The 23,014-nt window shown below is 46.8% G+C and overlaps 2 protein-coding genes across 2 annotated transcripts in view; one reads left to right on the forward strand and one right to left on the reverse strand.

The window, feature by feature from the left end:
• Nucleotides 1–23,014, forward strand: part of TCERG1L (transcription elongation regulator 1 like) — a 57,992-nt gene that overhangs the window by 22,442 nt on the left and 12,536 nt on the right. Inside the window, exons 5-9 of the mRNA XM_065746426.1 lie at nucleotides 6,151–6,276; nucleotides 12,778–12,872; nucleotides 13,379–13,467; nucleotides 16,319–16,473; nucleotides 21,292–21,361. Coding sequence (XP_065602498.1) covers nucleotides 6,151–6,276; nucleotides 12,778–12,872; nucleotides 13,379–13,467; nucleotides 16,319–16,473; nucleotides 21,292–21,361 — 535 coding nt within the window. The remainder of the gene's footprint in view (nucleotides 1–6,150; nucleotides 6,277–12,777; nucleotides 12,873–13,378; nucleotides 13,468–16,318; nucleotides 16,474–21,291; nucleotides 21,362–23,014) is intronic.
• Nucleotides 1–23,014, reverse strand: part of GLRX3 (glutaredoxin 3) — a 294,370-nt gene that overhangs the window by 5,476 nt on the left and 265,880 nt on the right. The gene's annotated exons all lie outside the window — the stretch shown is intronic.

The raw sequence follows: 23,014 nt of genomic DNA on the forward strand, positions 1-23,014 counted from the left end.
GTTCTTCATATTTAATTTCTCTAAGTTTCTCCTAGCACCTCATTTTTCTCCTTTGAGCATCACTTTTTTTAATGAAAACAAATCGTGGTTCAGCTTGGATTTAAGGTGGTATTTCTGTGATGATGAAAACACATCTGGAAGTGTGCTGCTCTGCTGCAGCTCCCATCACGCTCATCACCAGCAGAATCCCATCTGCACTGCTCCCTGCCCTTGAAATCAGTGCCGAGAGGGTGGGGGGAGGGAGTCCTCTTCTGCTCGTGATCACTTGTTTGATCTCAGTTACATCTTAATCTTTGTGGGGAGAGAAGGAAAAATGGGAAGCCCAGCTTGTGAGTCACATCTTGGGATTCCCTGCGTACTTCCAGGGCATCTGTAAATAATTCTGATGCTCAAACACAAAGAAGTGTTTGTTCTCTCCCATCCCCTGTGGATCCAGGAGGTCGGAGTGGAGCCTGGCAGGGATGCTGTGCCTCATCCATCCAGTTCAGTGCTACACCAGGAGCTGTCCTGCCAACACAGCTCGAGTGTGTATGACATGGATGTGTTCTTGCGTCCTGTTTGCCTTCTGCCACGTGTGGTGCAGTGTAAGGGAGATCTAAGTGGAGGTTAATGGGCAGGAGACAAGCCACTGCAACTACTCCCTTGTGTACCTTTTCTCTTAGCCCTACAAGAGCACATCTGGTTGCCTTTCCCGCACGGTTTTGCCTTTAAATCTGTGTCTAGAAGAGAAATGAATTCTCTGGGTGTGTTTTGCCAGACCTGTAATTCGTAAGAGCACTTCCCACACAGCTTCACTTTGGCAGAGGCATCCTGGAACCCTTTTGGAGCCGCTTCCAGCAGCTGTGGGCAAAGTGAGGTCTGTGCTGCAGAACTGCTGTTGAGCCCGGCGCTGGGAGCCGGCCGCAGCGGCTGCTTGGGGAAGGAAGAGAGCTAATGGAATGGGCTGAGGTTCAGATAGCTCCCTGGGTAATTCCTGGAGAGCATCTTGAACTGATCCTAATGACTGGAAATTACAGAATTTTCTGATTTTTGGATGAGCATTGAGTGCAATTAAAACTAATGAAGAATTGCAACGCTTACTTTGTTTACTTGTTTCCTCGTAGTCGTGCTTTGAGCTAAAGCTACCGTGGTTCAGAGGTGGCTGCACATCTTGGAAGCGTGCTGTCCTGGCCATTGTGGCTTCTCATCTGTCTGGGACCAAATCTGAGGTCACCATGGGTTACTGGTTCTGGTTAGAGAGTGAGCCAATGGAAGGTTGTAAAGCTACCAGTGCTGGTTGCGTTTCTCATGCTCTGGAGACAACAGTCTGAGTGCCCAGTGGCTGAGCAGTGGGACACAGTGCTTTCTTTCTCAGTTGGTTCTACTCCGAGTGGTGTGAAGGTCAGCTCCATCCTCTGAGCTCTGGAAGCAGGATGCTGCCTGCCTGCCCTGGGATTCTCTGCCTGTGGTGCTGGGCCCTGGGTAGCAACAATCACTTTTCTCCCTTAGTTCTGCTCCTCCTGTCCCAGGCAGCTCATGTCTGCTTTGAGTAATTGCTTTGCCTCTCTCTTACTCTGTGATTTATTGAGGACATGCCTGCTGTCATTTCATCCTAGTCAAAACAAATGCCCTTATTATCTTTGTTTTCTCTTAGCAGCAGAATCCAGTGAATACAGGTGAACGTTTCTAACTGAAAAAGAACACAAGAGATGATCCTTCCTTTGTGTTCTGGCAAGGAGACCTCCCAGAGCACGCAGTGTCCCCAGCCAGCACACTGTGATACACAGGGAACAGCTGGCAGTGTCCTGCTGCTCCCAGCCCTGGGGTACCCCGAGACAAGTGTCCACCAGCGATAGAGCTGAGTTTTAGGAGTTCTTCCCACTGTCACCTGGGTTTGCTCCCCTGTAGGCTGGGAACTGCACTGGGATGTGCAGGTGACAGCACAGCAGTGCCTGTGCCACCATCATGGTGCTCTGATGCTGACTCCATTTGGGAGGCAGTGGTACAGAGCTGATCTGACACGTTCTGGCATGTATTTAGCAAAAATAAACACAAATGGAAAACTGTGCTGTTCCATAATACATTGAGACCTTTTTTCTCCTGAAGTAAGGAGTAGCTTTGCAAGGGGCAAAATGAGTTGCATGAAGAAAAGCTCTGATTTTAGTAGCATCGGTATCCATAAGCTCGACAGGAAGACTTTGCTGACTTCCCTAAGCTATAGGCGAGGCCTGTGCTGTGTGTAGTTTCAACAGGAATGCATCCATGCATTCACCTAAATGCATGAGTCCTGGTAACACCATTCCTGCGGGTGCTTCCAGGAGCACAAGGTTTGTAAAGTGTGCTTGGATTTAGGAAGTTTAAGAGGAGAGGGACCTGTGGAGCTAGAGGAATGGCATTTGTGTAATTGAACGGTGCTTCTCAGGTTTGCTTGGTTCTGTCCAACTTGGTGTGTCCCCTGGTGCACATCTGGGGACGTTTGTCTTTGCTGGAGGCCAGGCACTGCTGGTCAGCAGTGGGGAATTTCCCTTTCTGTTTCTTTGCTCTGTCCCTGGTGTCGTGTTTTGAATCTCCTGGTGAGAAACTTCCAGTGACTGTTTCTTTGAGCTCCTCCCTCCTTCATTTACAACTTTTTCTCTTCTTTTTCTGCCCCTGCTCTCGCGGGGGATCCTCTGGTACCCAGGCTGCTCTCTCCTGCATTAGTCCTCCTCTGTCCTTGCAGTGTCGCAGTTACGCTCAGGTATAGGATGCTTAGGTTTCTAAATGACAGTAAAGCGTGTTTGCACTGAAATCATTTTAGAAATGAAGTTTCCAAATGCACAGCTTATGAGTCAGTGCTCCTTGGCTTTAACTTGTCAGGTTCTCTGTGGCTCATGTTTGGGTATTATTCCAGTCCAGGTTACGTGGAGTTCATACTGAAAGCTTATATTGCATTATGACATTCAGTGAATTCCACCGAGTTTATTTGTATTCCAGATCCATCTATTGCAAAGACTGCTTTCTTTTCTTTTTTTTTTTTTTATGAGCACAAAGTACTGGAAAGCATAAATATTTATTTCTTAAAGTTTATGATTGCCTTAAATCACTGGAGCTTATTTAGCAGGCATAAGTTATAATTGAACTAAGCCACCGAACCTGATCTGCATGTGTTAAATATATATATATTTATATGCATGTGTATATATATATCTATGTATATACCTGAGTCAAATGCAGATAGGAGTTCTGAGCTAATTGCTTCCATCACATCAAAAGATGCACTGATGATTTTATTTTTCCTCCAGGTGATAATAAAGCACCACAAAGAGATGGTCAAAACTGTACGTTGCAGAGTCATGCTTCAACGTGCAGCGTGCTTTTGATGGATAAAAGCTGAGCTAATCTGCAGTGCTGTATGTCCAAGCATAGGGAAATAGCTCAGCATGCTGTGACGTTATTCCAGGTGTATGTGTGTGGAACTGTGGACTGCTGTATGCCTGCATACATTACGGGATGCTTCTGCCTGTGGGATCCTTCGAGATGACCAAATTCAAAGTGCTCTGGTGGCTGCTGTGCTGCAGGGAGCACGGTGAGCATCACGCTGTCCTGCTCCTCTCCCAGAAGGGCTTTATTTGTCTGACATTCTTACCTCTGACTTGAGTCCTTGCCATCCGTCCCTCTGGCTGCAGCTGTGCTGCCAGCTGGTGGGGATGCCAGTGTGCTCCTCTGGGCCCAGTGCCTGCTGCCTGCAGGACATGGTTGGCATGCTGGCTGTCCTGGGTCTGTCGGGGCCATAAGAAGCCCATAAAAAGGTTCAGAGTCTTCTTACATCTGTATGATTTTCAGGCCTCAGGAGGAGGGCAACAAATACAACCTGGAGATGGATGCACTGCGTTGCTGTGGGCGCTGCACCGCGTGTGTGTGGATGGAGATGTGTGGAACCAGCACTGTTTGCAGGATGTTCGTTTTGAGGCAGAGTTCCACTCCTCCAGAGGCCAGATCCTGCATGCCTGAAGGTCAGGGGTTGTTCTGGAGGATATCTTCGAAGAGAAATAATGCTGTGTTTCGTGCTGCTGTGAGCAGTCTGTGAGCTCCCTGGGGCAGCTTTTGAATGGATCCCAGCTGCTCAGGGGCAATAATCCCTTTCCATTTTTTTCATTTGGAAAAATGTCAAGAGTTGTCATCTTCTGCTGTTGTAAAAGGGGAATGAGAAAAATGGAAACATGAATGAAATATAACATCATTTTCAGCTGCTAGAAGGATAAGCCTCACAACTCTGGGGATAGCCCACATTCCAGCCTACCTAGCTGAGTGTACAAGGACATCCTCTGACTCAGCAGCTTGGAATAGAGAAGGGAGAAGCCTGGGAATCACCAGAGCTGGCTTTCCATGGAGTGCCACCAGGTCCACGAAGCTGTTGGGGCTTCTGACGTGACAGCAGCTGCGAACGTGGTGCTAACAGCAGGCAGGAGGTGACACTGGGTAAAAGCAGATGTTTTATCGTGGTCGTATGGTGGAGGAAAGGAGAAACGTGATGAACTCCGTGGTGAATGTTTTACTTTACTCATATTGATAGTTCTGATTGAGTAGAATCTATGTCTGCCTAACAGCAAAACACGCACTATGTCAGTGTGATTAAGGGCACAACAGTTGAAACAGCCTTTGAACGTGTCAGGGCTTTTCAGTGTGTGCTGGGCACTGCTGGCCCTGGCTGAGCAGTTGGTGCTGCCACCGATGCTGATGGACATCTCAGAACAATACAAAACGCTCTCTTCTCACTGTGATAGTGACAGACAAGGGGAAATGGCCTCAAGTTGCACCTGGGGAAGTTTAGATTGGACCTAAGGAAAAACTTCTCTACAGAAAGGGTCGTTAAGCACTGGAATGGGCTCCCCAGGGGGTGGTGGAGTCACCGTACTGAATGTGTTTAAAACCTGCTTTGATGGGGTGCTCAGGGACGGGAGTTAGTGGTGGATTGTTAGAGGTAGGGCAGTATGGTTTGGTTGCAGTTGGATTTGATGATCATGAAGGTCCTTTCCAACCTGAGCGATCCTATGATTCAATGAATTACCACTTGCATTCTCCCTGGGGTGGTAACCAAGAGTATAGTTTTGAGGAAGAAAAAGTGCATCGAAGCATCCTTTGCTGTAGTAGAATCAAACGTTATATTCAGGGAAGCAATTGCTGTTTCCCATGTTAGTGACAACTGGGCTTAGTAATCTGCTTTGACAGCTGGGAAACAAAAATGGACAGTGCAGTAAGGAAAAAAAGGAAGGTTCCAGAAATGATCCCAAATTCTGCACAACACACAGAAGTTTGGATGAGAACTCTTTGATGGCGTGATAGTATGCAGTGAAATGAAAGGGCAGAACACCGCAGCCTGCATCACGGGGGGATGCAAAGTTCCTCTCAGCCTGCTTTAAGCTGGGGATGCATCTCTTCTGCCAGCTCAGCTTTGAAATGGTGTTTGTGAGCAGGAGACCTGCATATGGTACACCTGAATTTGAGTCTGAGTTGAGATGATGGGATGTGTCCTTTAAGTCTGGAAAAATATGTGCTGTCTAAACACACTGTTAATGGGAAACTAATGCTTCAGCTTTGACCTCAGATTTGTCAGTGGCCACAAATTCTCAAGGTTTAAGTAGTGCAGTTTAATTAGCATCAATTTAGCAGCAGATCTGGATTGCTAATTTGTCACAAAAAAGGCATTTGAGCATTTTAGTGATTTTCTGTTTTGTGGATTGTCTTCGAGGAGACTGTGAGTCACTGGGATAAAGCTGGTGTTTTCTGTTGTTGGCAAAACATTTCCCATGGATGGGATGGGACACAGGTGGTTTGTGGTGAGTAATGGTGGGAAATGGATGTGTGTTAGTTAGTCTTAATTAAGAAAAGTGAACTTGCTGTGGTGTGTCTTTCCTGAGCACACTAAGACGTCCTTGTAAATCTTGTTTTGAGGATCACATTTGTATTAATGTACAATATCTGCTTATTTGCTGGACACAGTGGGTGCAGTGGTCAGGGTGGACTCACTCCCATGAACACCAACGCGGTTGCTCTAACCATCATGGGGATGTGGGGTGAAGGGGTCACGGGAGGTTGGACAAACCTGAGAAATAAGGCTGAAAAAAATGCTTTGATTGAAGGTGTTTGTGTCTTCTGGAAAGAAAACGGGATTTCATTGTGGTTTGAATGCAGGTTCAGCCTCTAGAGTGGATGCTCGCCTGAGTCCTTTGATGCCAGCACAAGTCACCAGGGTGACTGCTGTGGCCGCACCAGCCGTGACAATCATGGCAACCAACTTGGTGAAGCAGACACTAACAGGTGTGTATGTGCTTCTTTAGACTGATTGTATCATCGAGGCACGCGCTGTGTGTGTGTGCTGCCCGCCAAACCCTGTTTTCCGTACTGCACAGTAATGGGGGGCTCTTGAAAAACCAGCTCTGATTTTGGCGTTTGCAGCAGTGAGCTGCGGGTGTTTTCAGAGCACCTCGTGTTGTGTTGGCTCAGCCTGGCACTTGATGTCTGGTGACACCAGAGGCAATTTCTGCTGTGTCCTTGGGCTTTCTATATCCCATGCCAATGGCATTCACAAGCCTGTGTTGGTAAAGCGGTTTCTTTTGGATAGGTGCTCTGTGAAGCTCCTTGGCTGACGCCGCTGAGGATGCTGCACGCTGTGCTGTGAGATGAAACCGTGTTGTTCACTGTCATGTCAATGTGTGTGTGTTGCAAAAGAGAGCCAGTGCTGTTCCCAAATGCTGGAAGAAGTCTCGTGGCTTCGCTTGGATTCACATACACTCCTTGCGAATCAGGATCAAGAGCAGTTAGGATTTTGGTGGAAAATCGGGAGCGTCTTTCCTAGTAACATGAAATTCTGCAGTGCTGCTGTTGTGGTAAAGACAGGAATTGTGGTGGGGGGTGAGACTCTGCGTTTGGGCTGGACACACTGCCCCCTGTGTGGCAGGAGCTGCAGCCATCAGGGAGAGGTGACAGCAAGATCCCTGCGGGTGTGCCCCGGAGGTGAGCACATAGTGACTGCACTCATGGCAAATGCGGGGCTCTGCTGTGAGTTATGGGCTATCGGTTCTGGTGTCACTTTGCCGAGCATCCCAGGTCTGCTCGGGAATTCCTGAAAATGTAATCCCACCGACATAAATCTGAAGGAAAGTTGGCAAGCATTTCTTTTTTCTTTTCGCTTGATGGTTTCTCTGTGGCGTAGAGTGCTTTTGCAAAACACTTATTTCTTTTATCACTGGCGTAGCTACAAAGACCTGTGTGTTCTCCCCAGAGCCACTGAGGTGCTATTGACTTGCATTCTTGTTGGAAGCAAGCAATGGAAGAAATGTTAGAAAGTTTAAAGAATGCACGGGGAGAAGGACAAAGATCTGTGCTAGAGACATGCTGCTCTGCCCTTTGTTGCTGTTGGGAAGCTGAAATCATGGCTTGTAATGCACCTCGTGTCAAATTTATTTGCAATCCCCTTTCAGCAGACTTGCAAACACAAGCCCTCCTGATTCTGCCCGTCCTGCTGGATGAGGATTGCATGGCATAGGGCCTTTCATGTCTAAATGTTTTCTGGTGGCTTGGCCAGTAGGTTGAAAAAATCAAATGGTGACACTGCTGAGAGCTCACTGGTTTCATAGAGTCACAAAATGGGTTTGGGTTGAAAGGGACCTCTACGGTCATGGAGTTCCAGCCCCCCTGCTGCAGGCAGGGACAGCCCCCATGGACCAGGCTGCTCAGCCCATCCTGTGGTTTGGAAGAGCAATCGTATTTTTTTTCTTGTGTACAAGTAATGTAAATAGGATGAAAATTTTTGTTTTTGGCTTTCCCTTGAAAATGGAAAACACATCCTTTTGCTCTGATATACATCTTTGATTTCCTGCTGACTGCACTGAAGGACAAACAGCACTTTTGAGTTCTTCCTTTAATGTTTTTTAGGAGATCACACTCCTTTCTGTAGGCTGCTACAAGCTGTCGTCATCTCCGATGCAAAAACAACCAAAGAAAGAAAGAAAGTTAAGAGGAATTGGCAGTAATGTGGGTGATCTCAGGCATCAGCCCCCAGGTGCCCCAGGAAAGGAAGCTGGTGGGATGCAGGGAGCTGGGGCTGGGCAGCCTGGTGAGCATCAGCTCCATGTGTTGGGTTTGGAAAGCGTGAACTGAGCACTTCATCGTGCACTTGGCAGCCTGTGCACCGTGCTGTGCTAGCAGTGCCCGTGGCAGGAATAATAAGCCAACAAATGCCTTTTGCAGGCCACTTTCATTATGCAGTATGGATGAGTCTCTTTCTGACTTCGTTTCTGAAGATGGAAGCTGTGTTCAGTGAGGCTTTGCGCAGTTGTGTTCTGCTCATGGCAGCACAAAAGTCTTCTTTCCTTGAAACAAAATAATATGTATTTTTGATGTCTGGGGCAGAGGTAATAAACTCTACAGCAGTCCTGGCTTCTACTAAGCATTTATTTTGTGATGGAAGCTGGAAAAATCTAAATGCCAAGCACCAGTCCTACTTGTTTCCCATTGTGGTTTAACCCCTGCTCCCAAGTAGCAAAAGAAAATGAGGTGAACTCCCTGCCCTTCAAGACCCCTTCTGCTCCACGTCGTGTGGTGTGGAGTGTCTCTTTGGCCAGTTGCAGTCAGCTCCCCTCATTCTTTTTGTTTCCTGGGATGTTGGCAGGGATGGCCTGGGCTGTACAGCACTGTTCAGCTGCAGCTATCCACATCAACCTGTTAGCAGCATTGCTTTTCTCCTGGAAGCAGAACCATGCACTCTGAAGAAAACCATTCCATCCCAGCTGAAATGAAGGCACCTCAGTCTGGGGAAGAGCACTCCTTATACTGCCCACTTGGTGGGGAGCAGGGCTGTTAGCTGCCCCTGCACAGAGCTCCTCTTGGTTGTACAGTGAGAGCCTGGACCACTAGGTGCCTTCAAGATCAGCACCAAGATCTTAACTTGAATCAAGTTCAAGAATATTTGCACGTAAAGAGCAGAGGGAAGCGTGGCAGCAAGAAATACTTTGGAATTTAGGAGCAATTTCTTCTCCAGAGAGCAGCCAGGTGCTGGCACGGCTGCACAGCAGTGGGGAGCCCCCAGCCCTGGGTCAGTCCGTGCTGGGGGGGGTGGGTGGCATGCTGTGTGCTTTGCTCATTTGCTGGGGGTGTGCTGGGGACGGCAGCAGGTCTCCTTTAAAATCGAAGATCTGTTGTTGGAGTGGTGGCAGATGTCATCTACTGGAGCATGTTGGCTGCGTGCTTGAGGAGCCCAGCAGTGAGGCTTGTCTGGGACCTCTGCACCAGGCGTGGAGCTCACTTGGCTGCAGCAAAGAACGAGCTGTCATTATCCCACTGCTTCTGTTAAAAATCTTCAGTAAAATAATGGAGTGAGCAGGAAGAGATCGCTGTAGAGGCAACAAACTGCTCAAGGAGAGGTATTCTAAGGAGGGAGGGAAGCACAGAGTTTGACAGATCGCAGCAGAGCTCATCAAAGCAGATGCAGATACTCCTCAGAGGGGGAGGTAAGCTGTGCTGGAGCAGATCAGGAGATGCCCATTGCATTGAATGGCTGTGATGGGCTGAAGGTGAGACCCACACGTGTGGTGGGAGTGGGGCACAGGAGCATGCGTGTCTGCAGCAGGGACAGCTGGGAATAGCCTGGGAGCTAACCTCAAAACATAGACACTTGATGTTTGTAAGGACAGGGGGTATTCAGTGCAGTAATGAACTGCTGAATGCCCAGAAGTGTGTGCTCAAAGAGAATCCAATTCTTTGCAATATTTAGAGTCAACATTTTAAACCTCTTTAAACTGCCTTTGAGAGCAGCAGAGGTCTGCCCCCTAAAAACCTTTGCAGAGTAAAGTGTAATTCTGTCTTTGTCCATATCTTTTCACAGAGAGAATCAGCCTGCTCTAATTCCACATTTAATAACATGTTTATCATCACACACCTACATCTTCTGCAATATACGTAAGATAATTTTGCTACTTCACCTCTGCCTTTCATTCTGTGAATTATTCATGTCCTCTGCTTGCCGTGGAGTCTCAGAGAAATCCCTTTAATCAGGTTTCCTTCCCCCCCACCCCCTTGGGCAGCGCTGCAGGCACGGCACGAGCACATCGCTGGTAATTGCACTGCCAAGTTTAGGGGCAAAACCGCCGTGTGATTATGTTGGAAAGACGTCACGTGGCTTAATTGTCTGCCTGCAGTGTGTTTCATGCACGGAAGTTAAAGAGGAGCAAAAAAGTTGATTAATGAGAAAAGAGGAAACCCGAGTGACAGTGTGCACCCGCTGCCGATGGAAGGTGATGCTGCCCAGGGAGTGAGAGCAGCTGTGCAGCTCTGGCTCTGTCAGTGCAGCTGCCCCTGTGCTTCATGCTGCAGGTATCCTGCACACAGCAGAGTGAGAGCAGCAGCAGAAAGGCTGTCCCTGTGCTACCTGCCTTTGCACCAAGGCAGCACTACCCGAGCTGTCAGGGTTTCAGGTTCCACTGAATTTCATGTGTGTAATAGTTCCTTTAACAATGCCAGCTAACGTTAATATGTTTTAGTTATTGTATGTAAGTTAACAAATGATGCCAGTGTTTTCTTGCTCCCTGTGTGCACATGTTGCATGTGAGTGAATGGAAGTCCTTGGCTTCTTGATCAGCATAGAGTCCCCAAGGTTGGGAGTGACTCTGTCCAACCATTTGCCTGTCACCAATCGTTCTCTCCAAACCACATCCCTCATGGTCATGAAGACCATAAAGGCATTGAACCAGCTTTGCTCTCTAGGATTAGAGACGTAAATAGGAAGAGAGAGAGGCAGAGCTGGAAGTGGGGTTAATGTGATTTCCATGCTAAAAGAAACATATGCTCTAGGTCTCTTAAGCATCATCCTACTGTGTTGCTCCATCAGCTGCTCCTTCTTCACAGTGTAGCATCTGGGGCTTGCCTGGTCAGAGCATGGGTTTGGGGCTGTGTCACCAGGGTTGTTCCTGCAGATGGCCTCCAGCAGAGCTGCCCCTGTGCAGCAGCAGTGGGAAAACACAGCTCAGGGTAAGGGAATGAAGTGCTTTGGGTGGATGTGAGGAAACCACACATCTGTCCTCTGGCAAGTTTTGGAGTGCAAGAATGAGCTGTCAGAGTGAAACTTGGGCCAGGTGTGCACGTGTGCCTCCTGACTTCACAGAGTGAGGAATGAGAGAGATGTCCTTGCTCCTCAGGTGCCCTTCTGCACTGTTTTTTCCCTTGCACAGCTTTTCTGGTGGGAGTTATGTTATGGCTCGTGCCACTGCTTGCCACTGTGAGCAGAAGTGTATTACCATGTGCCCTTACATCACACTGAGGAGCCAAGCGTGCGGTCATCCTTGCCAGCAGGAGCCTGGGTGTTCTCTTGGCTGAAGATGCAGCACTCCTGGGGTGTCCTGGCCTTTGTGGCTGTCTGGGCTGGATGCTGTGACCCTTGGGAGCTCGAGAAGAGAGCACAGAGCTTGCAGCAGCCTGAGCTTGGGTGTTGCTTGGCTGCAGTATAGGGTGAGCTTGTCCCACAGTGCAGAGTCCCAGTAACAGATGTGTGGTGAAGAGGGATGCATTCAGAGATCTTAATACATATTAGCCACTCCCTTCTCCTCTCTCCTTCGGTGTGGAAATGAGTTGATGTGATCTGTAAATCCTCTTCTTTGCTACCTTTAAAAATTGAGTCATTTTTCTTTTGAGAAAAACGGTGTCTATTTACATCTTTGTCACTGTGATGTATTCAGTGGTGAATCGGACTCAAACCCTTGACAGGTTCCAGCCTTCTCCGTGGTGCAGTCACTGTCTGCTCTGTGGTCTGAATAATGTTCAAATTAATGGAAGAGCATTTGATGTGTGAACTGACTGCATAAGATGCAGTCCTGGAAGAGCACCACTTGCAAACAGTTCCTCTGAACCCAGGTTTTAGTTGGGCGACTGGAGGAAACTTGGCTCAGATGCCTGAGTGCACGCTTTAACAGAAGTGTAAGGATTAGAAAAGGAAATGCAAAGCAAATAGTAGAAAGATCGAATGATTTTGTACTGCAAAAGCTGCTTTTTCCTGATTGCTTGCTCTGTCTGATACCTGCTGCCTTTTGCCTTTCCTTCTGTTCATGATGGCCCCTCTGTTCTCCACACAGACTTTTTGCAGTGGAAGCACTTTTAGCATTTAGCATTTCAGATGCGGACAACTGCTTTGTTAAGGGGAAGAGCTTGTTCTTACAACTGCTTCCAATTAAAGAGCAATTAAGAGCTCATGTGCAATTAAGAGCTTCTGTGGCAATTGTTACAGAAGTGGAGCCAGCACATGGCAGTGCTCTGGTTTGCAGGCTCTGTTGGACTTGTCACTGCACTGTGCCAAACTCTCTGGAGGTGGTGGGGCTGTCCCTTGGGAAGAATGCTCTGCTGCTGTCTTGTGTCTATCCTACATCCATCCTGCATCTATCCATCCTGCATCCATCTTACATCCATCCATCTGTCCTGTGTCCATCTCATTGCCATCTGCTCCCAGGCCCCAGTGGCAGAGGGGCACAGGGGACACCTGAATGACACAGTGTCCCCATTCCCCTCCCCGCAGCCTTCTCTTCCCACATTGCTCCAGTTCCCCTTTTCTTGATCTTTTTCTCAGGATTTGGATGCATGAACACCTGTCTCAGGCAGCACTGACAGTGCAAGAGCAGTCAGTGCATGAGAGGTGCAAGTGATAGTGCAAGGAGTGTGTTTTAAGAGTGCGTCAGGTGTGTGGGGCTGGAGCTGGGGCTGAGCAGCTCGGGTCTGCAGGCAGGAGCAGCCCCAGCCTTCCTGCATATGTAACCAACGCAATGATTTCCCTTGTAGAGAAAGGCAGAGAACACAGCCGAGGTTCCTGCCCGCCCGCCCTGATCCTGCACACCAACAGGAGGAGCACCTCTGCAGGGAGGGATGGCGACAAGGTCAGCTGTGCGTTCCCTTCTTCCCTTAAAAACCACTGCACGATATGGCACAAATCAGAGGTGGAGCAAAGGAGTGCTCTGTGGTCCTTTTAAAACACTCCCGGTTTAATTGTGCTGCGGAGCTCATCCTTGGTGCTTCAAGCAGCAAAGTACTTTCCAAAGGAAGACCTCTTTATTATTTTTTAATTAAGTACACACTTGTCACTTCTTGATACCCCCGCACGGGGGTTTGTTAGTGTTGTGTCTTTGCAACAGAAGAGAAAAATACGCACAAGCAAATAACGAGCATGCGGCTGGGATTTCATTTGTGTTCCTGAAAGTGGGGCAACGCTTTGATTATATCCAGTTTGTCCTGGCTGTTCCCAAAGCAATTGGTTGTCCATAAAGCTGCTAGTGATATAATGGCAACATGTAATCCACTTCAGGTTTAAGGGAACGATTTGTAAGACAATAGCAGTGTTACGCTTCAGCTTTATTTGTTGACTAATCTCTATGTCTCTTTCAAGGATCATTCTTTTAAACTAGTAAATGAGGATGACAGTACTTCAAATGGCAACAAGCCCGTGGCATCCACTCCAGTGCCAGGATCTCCATGGTAAGCAAATGCAATTAGAGCTAATAAAAGTCATTCATCAGTGATGTTCCTCTGGCCAAACATGCATTAGTGGTCTCTACGTGGGGGAAAAGACACTCCCCTGAATGTTAAGCAGCAGTGCCGAATTCCTTTTCCAGCTTCCACTGGAGCTTTCCCTCATGAATCCCGTACTTAGTGCAAATGAGAGGACGTAGCTGCAAACAGGGTGACCACCTCCCTGGTATCCGTGATGTGAGCACTGTGTGCTGCTGCCAGGAGCCCAGCTCAGCCAGGAAATGCTTCTGGCAGGACGTTCCTGATGCTGTTTCTTTCTGACCATGTGGGTGCTTCACTGCTGGTGATCTGCAACACGGTGCTGTGTTCAGCTGGGCTCCGCAGCGCCCGGGTCCTCCTGGAGCTCACACGTATTGAGGATCACGTTTGAATGGCACTTGGATAGGTCAGAGAAAAAATGCAAGACCAGTAAGAAATGTTCTTCTTGCTTTTTAGGGCCAGACCCTCTTCACCTCCTGCTCGTTTCGTTGCAGTGGCAGACTGTTAGCCTTGCAGGACTGGTGCTGCTTTCAGGGCGTTATCTGAAAACCTGTGGAAGGTTGTGTCTCATGCCATAGGTTTCCTGACCTCATTCCTGTTCTCTGAACTATGTGCTGGGTAACTGAAGCTCTCGTGGCTTTTAAATAGCGTGAAATTGCTTTTCATTTTTGGTCAGGAAAATACAGGAAATAGTGCAGGGGAACCATTTGAGCCCAGGTGGCAGCACCACATCTCCTGCAGCAATGGCTGCTGAGTGCTCATGGGCACCGCTCTCAGATCCAAACCTGTGATGCTGGGATCTCTGAGGAGAAATCTTAAGTTTTTGAGTCTCCAGAGGAATGTTTGGTGACCCGGGTGAATGTTAAGGCATTCAAACCTCATTCTTTGCACCAGTGGGACGTGGTGTTGGGAGTTGGGAGAGGTGTTTTCAAGACTGTGTGGCCATGCAAAGGGAGCACTGGCAGCATGAAGAGAAGTCCTCTGCCCAGCTTATTACTTCACCCACACCTGTACCTTACACCTGCACTGCCTGTGTGCCCCAAGACATCCTTTCTGCCTTCCTATTTTCACTCCCTCCCCTGTTTCCTTTGGAATATTGGCAGCGTTGACATAATGTCGGAGAAAATCAGTTATTGAGGAGACATGGAGAGTAGGTTCTGCCCCAAAAGAATAGCAACTGGTTCAAAGGCCTTCAGCTCTCTGAACATCAAGGTAACATAGAAATCAAGACAGATGGGAGAAATGGGAGAAAAAGCCTTTCAGGAGTAGCTGGAGCATACTTCTAATGGCAGAAACAGTTCAAGAAAGTTACCAAACCTCTCTAGCTTATGAAACAAAATAAGTATTGCTATAATCATCTTGTTCCCTTTCTCATACTTAAACCACAGTTTCTATAAGGGAAAAATGAGCATAGCAAAGTCTGCATTTCCAGTTTACGCTCTGTGACTGAAGCAAAATACCATGCGTCCCCTATGGATAATTGAAACTGTCGCTGTACCATGGAGGAATAGGTGATATGTTATGTGGGGAAAGGTACATTAATTTTAAATTAAATGTCAAGTGATATTAGTCACAGAACAGGCGAAGAGGGGCCACAGGGGACCCCAGAGTGTCTCACTGGGGTGGCTGCACACAGACCTGGCAGTACCCAGTGGTTAGTGAGCACCATCAGCTCCTGTGCCAGCGGTCAGAGGAGCACTGAGCACAGCAGTGTATCAGCAGAGGCAGAACACGCATTTCCAGCAGCACTGCTTACAATCTCAAGTCAAATGATAGCTTAGGCTGTCCCACATATGTGGTGGCATTGCTGTTTGCAGGCAGGATGCTGGATTCGTGCTTCCCAGCGTTTGCGAATCACCCGTTCCCCCCGAGGTGCTAAATCTGCAGTATGCCTGTTTGTTAGTGATGTGAATTACAGTGAGGGACATTTCAGAGCAGGCATTTACTCCTGTACAGGATTGGGCCTGTGCCCTGACCGTAGTTCTGATATTTAATAAAAGGGCAACAACAGCCTGCTTACATTAATCAGCTGAATCTGTCCTCTTCACCCAAATGCCAAGGGCTCTTTCCCTTCCCTCTGGGACAACTGTGGTATTTATGGGAGTGTGGAGTCTTGATTTGGAAATGTTCCTTTACAACTCCCTCTTGCTATATCATGCAGAAGAGACTTGGGGCCAATGGTACAGTTACAGTTCTCGACCTGACCATCAGTGTTTCTGGTAGAGCACAGGTTTCTGTAGCTCTGAGTCACAAAATAAGTAGTGAATATGCCTCATCATTGCCCTGTAAAGTATGAGGGATTTGAGAGGCTGTTTTTTGGTCCAGCACGTTGGTGCATTAAAATAAACTGAAAGTTACTAAAGTGCTCGTCACTTGTGTGTCACGGAATTCAAGGCTCACGTGTGCCCTAAGTAGAAGTGAAGCTGGTACGGCTGGTACTGTGCTCAGGCTGTGCTGAGCTGCTCCTGAGCTGCACACTGCTGCTGTCCCCACACGAGTCCTTTGGGTTTGATTTTGTGTATGAGTGAGGTGAGTGGTGGCATCTTGCTCGTGGTAAGTCGGAAATGTTGGGTCACCCTCTTACAGTGCTTTGCAGTGATGGACCATTTTTCACACTCGCAGACCATGGGCCATTTATGTGATGTGGAGGGAGTCACTCCACCCGAGGTGACCTGTACGGGGCAGCAGAGCCTTGTGCAGGCACCACTCTGAGTCTCAAGCACGGTTAACAATGAGATACAAGAATTAAGCTCGGAGTTAATTGCTTGGTCACAAGTATATTTGGCACGATCTAAGCATAGTTTATCACTTGGACTAGGTGTGTAGTCTGGACTGGAGATGACCGGGTCTTCTTCTTCAACCCTACAATGCAGCTGTCGGTGTGGGAGAAGCCGGTGGACCTGAGGCACCGCGGCGACATCAACAGGATCCTCGAGGACCCGCCGCACAAGCGCAAGCTGGATGCCACAGCAAGTAACTAACACGTGACTAACTCACTTAACTAAAGTAACTAGCTCCGTGACTCTGTGTGGACACGAGTGCTTAACCATACTAGGTCTCTGTTCAGGAGAAATGTGATGACCGTGATTGGATGGCTTTCTGTGAGACTCCGTGTCAAGCACCCTGTTAAAATTGATGTTTATTACAAGATGTTTATTTTCATGGGAACGGTGAGCTTGGGGACTGAGCGTGCTCATTACTGGCAATAAAGAGCCAGGTGGCTTCTTGTACTGGAGGAATCTGTGATGTATAAAATACATCTCAGAAGACAGTATGTTTTATTACTCCTATTTCCAAGATGTGCATCAGGAATGCATTACCAGTGCATTATTTAGCCGTTGCACAGGAGCAGTTAATGATTATTCAACCAAGTACTGGAAAGGGAAAAGCTCCCAATAGTACATCTCTGATGACCTCTAAAAGGTTTGATGGAAACGTGGGTGCTTCAATCTCAGCATAGATCTACCAGTCCCCTTTTAAGCACTGTACTGTTGAAGGGGAAATGTGTGGCACTGGCTAACACATACCGTGCTGATCTGCAGTAATATGAACTAAGTAGTTCAAAGTACAGCCTAAAGGAACAGCCTGGCCTGTTGGAGAGCTGGAGTTTGCTGGCTGTTCCTCTACAATGTGGTCAGTTTGCAGAGGCAGTTCCCTCATCCCATGCCCCTCGCTGTGCCACCTATTTGCTCTGCTCTCTGTTGCCTCGTTGCCCAGCCCAGATGTTGTTCCCATCGGTAAGCAATCCAGTACCCACTACCTGTGCTCACCCATGTTCTGGTGCCCCCACAGTTCTTTCCACCACACAGTTCTCCAACAGTCTTGTTTCACCAGTTGTGGTTGGCTCTCTTTGCACTGTTACTGGGAGCAGTTCCATGCACTCTTGGTACCTCCTCTGTTCCTGAAGTTTCATGTTGGCTTTCGTGTCTGAGCCGTACCTGTAAGGTCTGCCACTACGGGAGCACTGGAAGCACTGCTGGTCCTGGTCGGTGCTGGTGGACCTGCAAACACCATGCTTTACAGTAATTTAAGCTGTCTGAGGCTTGAAATTTGCATTTACTTTTTTTTTTTTACTTATTTTTACTACGATTTCAGTACCTTTTAGCTCTGTGTCTAGTAATTCCAAAGCATATCTATCGTGGTTCATTCTTCAGAAGAAAAATAGAACTTATGCTTTTCATTACGGGATATATCTAAAGATTGATTAATTACTGACAAGGGAGGGTGGTGGACACAGACAAAAGCAAGGGTCATTGTTTGTAGCCTGTAATGAATTACTGAGAAGAATCTAAAGGCACTGCTGATAGGTGCCACTTCACTCCAGTCCTTCATCATCAACATTTTCCACCAGGATTTTATTCATCCACCCATTTCTTTATGAGCATGGTTTTCATTGCTGCTAATAGTCTTCATCTTCCTTGATATAATTGGGACTCGTGCTTACTTGGTATTTGAGGCAATCAGCTCATAATTAGTACATATTAGCTGCCAAGGTGAAAGAAATTATTTGTTACCACTTCTCTTAGCTTGTAATCTGATTAAATAAATACCACAATGAGCTGTGTGCTTGCAACAATGGTTGACAAATGGATTTAGCTTAGTTGCTGCTGCTGAGTTTTAATTAGAGTTTTTAAATCAAAGTCACAAAAAAGTGAACAGGCATAATTATTCACGGGGTGTTATAGGTTATCTGCACATCATTCCACTGAAAGATCAAGTGAGTTTGTAATTCAGGCATAAATGAAGCATTGCTCATTTCCCAGCGACGCCGTCTCCACACGGCGCTGGTTTTGGCCAAGCTGTGAAGCAGACCCACCCTTGGCAGCAGCATCTCCCAGCCTGTCCCAGTGGCTTGGCACCATCTCACCCCTCCAGCCATCCACTCCCTCGCAGTTCCCAACATTTCCAACTATTAATCGCAAACGAATGCAGAGGAGGCCCAGAAGTGAGGGTGGCAGGAAGCATACAGCACTAATTCTTGAAAAGAAAATCCAGTTCTTCAGACGCAGAGGTGAGATTCAGAACTAAACTGCTCATCATCAGACCTGAAGGAGGGCGTGAGCAGGGGAAAGGCAGTGGGGGTAGGTAGGAAAACAGAAGAAAAAAAGCTGAAGTTGAAAAAGGGCATTTCCTTGTCGATTTGTGTGAATCGATTGCCTGGATATTAGGGTCAGGAAGTCTTGCTTATTTCAGATGAAGAAAATTGGCATTTTAATTACAGAAATTTGCATGTTGATTCATACTCGGTGTGATTTCTATTCACAATTAGGGATGAGTTAGTCTACTGTTTTCCCACAGACGATTTTGGACCGTTCATCATAGCGTTCAGACAGAAATAAGCAGCCTGCTGCTTACAGGCAGCATCGCTCAGCTGCCCCGTACACAGTCTGCATGCACTGGGGCTCTGCAGAACCACGAGTCAGCTTTCTGTGTGTGGCCAATGGATTGGCAGCGCTTTGACGCACCTGCTAAATAGTGATGTTTTCTTTTCGTTCTGGAAAGTGAACCGAAATTCATTACATGGCTGGGATTAGTCGAATGATTTAATTAATCGGCACTAAGCCTGGTAGACGGTCAGACTGTGGTGGTGTTCTGCTTCATGATTTCACGGAGAGATTACTGTCAAGTAATATTCTTCCTCGGTGCTTTAAGTTAATTGCTCCAGGTTGTGCTCGGTTGCCTCTCCCCCTCTCCGAGGTGGCTGCTGGCCTTAGCGGTGCGCTGCGATGCAGCACGTTCCTGAGCGAGGGTACAGGCACTCTTTGTCATCTTTCACTGTTTTCCGTTGCACTGGGATGTTAAGTGATGCCTCTGGCTCTAATCTTGCTTCGTTTATTCAAGGCAGTTGGAGCAGGGAAGATTTTGTGTCCCTGCTGCGTGCAGCTCTCACCGTTCACCGGGAGAACTTGAGCTAGGTCAGGAATTGGTAGAGAGGAATTTGGGTGGATTGTACCAGGTTCCTCTCATCTGGAAGTTATGCGGTTGTTGAAAGTCAGGTTTTATAATATTTATCACAAGAAGAAATGACACAGCCTGCTTCTCCAAGAGCTATGGTAGATCTTTTCCAAAGGTGGCTTTGCATGGAGTTTGGCCTTGGGTGGTTTGAGAGAGCTGCAAGAGCAAGTGTAGAGTTTTGCTCCAAGGGAGATATAACTGCATGCACTGGTACAGGTTGGGGATGACTGCTGGAGAGGAGCTCTGAGTAGAGGGATGTGGGTGCCCTGGTGGATGACAGGTTGGCCATGAGCAGTGTGCCCTGGTGGCCAAGAAGGACAATGGGATCCTGGGGCACATTAAAAAGAGCGTGGCCAGCAGGTCGAGGGAGGGGATCCTCCCCCTTTGTTCTGCCCTGGTGAGGCCTCACCTGGAGTACTGTGTCCAGTTCTGGGCTCCCCAGTATATAAAAGAACGGGATCTCCTGGAAAGAGTGCAGCAGAGGGCTAGAAAGATGATAAAAGTTGTGGGATCTTCTTCCCAGTGCAGTGATGGAGCACTGGAGCTGCACACAGAGGTGGTGGAGTCTCCTCTGGAGGCGTTCAGGACCCACCTGGACACCAAGCTGTGCACCCTGGGCTGGGAGCTGCTTTGGCAGGGGGTTGGACTCCATGATCTCAGGAGGTCCCTTCCAACCCCTACAGTTCTGTAATTCATGAAACTGGTTTTCATCATTAGTGGGTTTTTCTCTTGTCTTATGGAAACAGCAGTTTGGTAGGAACAGATCTGTGTGTGTACAGTCAGTATGGAACTGAGCACAATTGCACCTTCCATCATCTTTGGGAGCAGCACCAAGTGCTTGCTTCTTTCATATCTTGCCTTCATAGTTAATTAAAGCTGAGATGACTGCAGCTCCTATAGCTTTATGATACTGCTGTTGAACTGCATTCCGTCATCTAAGTCTATGGATTGTTTGTCTTGTTTCTTTGTACTCTGAATTGGATGTCTCAAAAAAGAATTCAGCAAGAAAAGGTCATAGTTTCACTGAATTTGTACATATTTGAAACATGATTAACTTGATATATGTGTCCTTAATGCGTCCGTCTAGTGAGGAATGTTGAGGTCAGGCTCTCCTTATTTTAGACCACTCACTTCTTGTTATTATCATTTTAAGTTATAGCTAACAAGTATCAGAAGCATTTTTGCTCGCTTTGTGTCTGCTCCTTATGTTCTACCTCTGTTCCTCATTTAGATTAGACCTGAGGAAACATTTTTTCTCTGAAAGAGTGGTCAGGCCCTGGGATGGCCTGCCTAGGGAGGTGGTTGAGGCACCGTCCCTAGCGCTGTTCAAGAAGCGTTTAGATGAGGTGCTAAAGGATTTAATTTAGTAGTTGGGTAGAGATAGTGATAGGAGGATGGTTGGACTAGATGATCTTGTAGGTCCTTTCCAACCTTATGAATCTATGAACCTATAGGCTGCAGTGTTGCATTTGGCATCTCATCGTTCCTTCTGCAGTGATTTAATGCGTGCTGTGTGCTTGCTCTTGAGATAAATAGTAACGTTTGCTGAAAGCCCATTGATATGCCAGTGATTTCCCTCAAGTAGGGAAAGAAAATGAGTGAAGAACAAGATTCTTACATTGAAGCTTGAAATGCCCATATTTCTATTAGCTTCAGTGTTACAAAGACTGGACCTGGAACTTGAAATTAGCTGATAAGTTTCAAATACTCCACGTGGAGAGGAAGGCAGTAAGTAGCTGAGTTGAAGCAAAGAGAGAGGAATGAAAAGTTAATCTGTGGGATTTGTCTTCCTGTTTATCTAGTTCAAATCTAACTGCTCTATTTGTTTCTTTTTAGCAGATAAAAGTGTTAGCTCTTGTCCAGGAGATGAAAACGATGATCTTAGCATCAAGATTAAGAGAAATAAGTAAGTTCTAATGTTTACTTACTTGTATGTAATGTTGGGAAGCTAAACTCTGGTACTGATCGGTGCAAAGCAAATGACCATTATTGTACTCTGCATGGGTAGCTACACCAATTCATAATGAAACATTCTTGAGGTATCTGCTCTACATCCAACTCCATAATTGTTTTGAATATCTACTTCCTATAAATATCATAGGTTTTGTATTAGTAGTAAGTTGCTTGTTTTGAATTAAAAAAAAATCCACCATCGTGATATGTGTCTGTTTTAAAGAGGTGGGCTAAAAGCTTTATCTTCCTTGAAGTGATCTATTTTTTGCTGGGTTTGGGGTTCCCATGGTTTTGTTCAGCCCATTGGTGTTGCAGGTGAATCTGCAGCTGAGCTGCCACCTCGGGGGCATCTGGAGGCATCTCTGCTGCTGTGCTCTTATTTGACCTTTAGTACCATGTGCATTTCAAATCCCCATGAAAAAACAGGCTGAAAAAGCTGTGCTAGATAAGCAAGCTCCTAACCTTGCCAAGTATTAAGAAAGTGAGATAAGCAGTTCAAATTAAGAGATTCCTTTGGGATATCTCATTGTATGTGGTTTTTGGCCAGTAACTGCACGTAGGGTCAGCTGTGTGCATGGGCTGGTTTGGACCAGTAAAAATAAAGAAATCTATAAAATAAACAGGTGTAGATATTGTGTTCTATATCTGGGGGCACTTTGATTAGGAAACACAACCTATTTCTGTGTTCTCCAAGTGGTCATATTCAGGATAATAGTACTCTCTTTTATACTGCCATTCTTAACTTACGTTGTGTGGTTCTTTGGACCTTAGTAGATTTTCTGTGGATTTGTATTATCACAAAGGAAAAATCAGATCCTTTGAGTTCAGTACTCAAAGTATTTGAGGACTTAGTATGTAATACAGAAGGTATATATTTATACTTAGTATGTAGTAAATACGTAGTCTCAGTATTTATCAATGTAAAAGTATTTAAGTATACTTCTATTGAAATCCGTAGGTCTTATGATAATGGGCCCCTCTTAAAGCCTACGTGTAGAAGCAGATATTTTTCATGTGCTGTAGTGATTTTTCCTTCTAATGGTTGAGAACTTGGAATTCCACATACAGCAAATTCTAAAACTCCAGGAACTAGTTCACAAACTCCAGAATAACACACTTACTCAGTGATTTCTGCATCAAAGTAGTCTTTGGTTGGCAGTGTCTCCTTCTCTGGCTCCTTGTGCATGAAGAATACGATGTCACCTTGGCTGGATCTGCATGACTTACTCTCAGAATGCTAACACTGCTTCCTTCTTATTTTCACTGTATTCAAAAGGACACTGTCAAAATTGGTAAGACCTGAGTACCGACCATCTTTCTGTTGCTAGAGTTTGTTTGCTTATTTTTTATTTGCATTTTTATCAGGATATCCCCCTCCAGAAAATTATGTTGTACAGGTCAATCTGGGCAATGTCAGCCTGGCCCAGAGCTGCTCACTGCAGCTGTGCCCAAACTGGCACAGCCCAGGGACCAGCACCCTGATCCTGCACAGTCTGATGTATGGCATGATAGTCACTTAGTGGGGGTCGAATGCTGGGAACCCTGTCATTACTCCTGTCTTCATTTAACTTTTAGAATAAATCTCTAGACTAGGAGGACCCAGTTC

This window comes from Cyrtonyx montezumae, unplaced genomic scaffold, assembly GCF_038088225.1.
Source record: "Cyrtonyx montezumae isolate F1298 unplaced genomic scaffold, pur_monq_1.0 scaffold_4, whole genome shotgun sequence".
Taxonomy (NCBI): domain Eukaryota; kingdom Metazoa; phylum Chordata; class Aves; order Galliformes; family Odontophoridae; genus Cyrtonyx; species Cyrtonyx montezumae.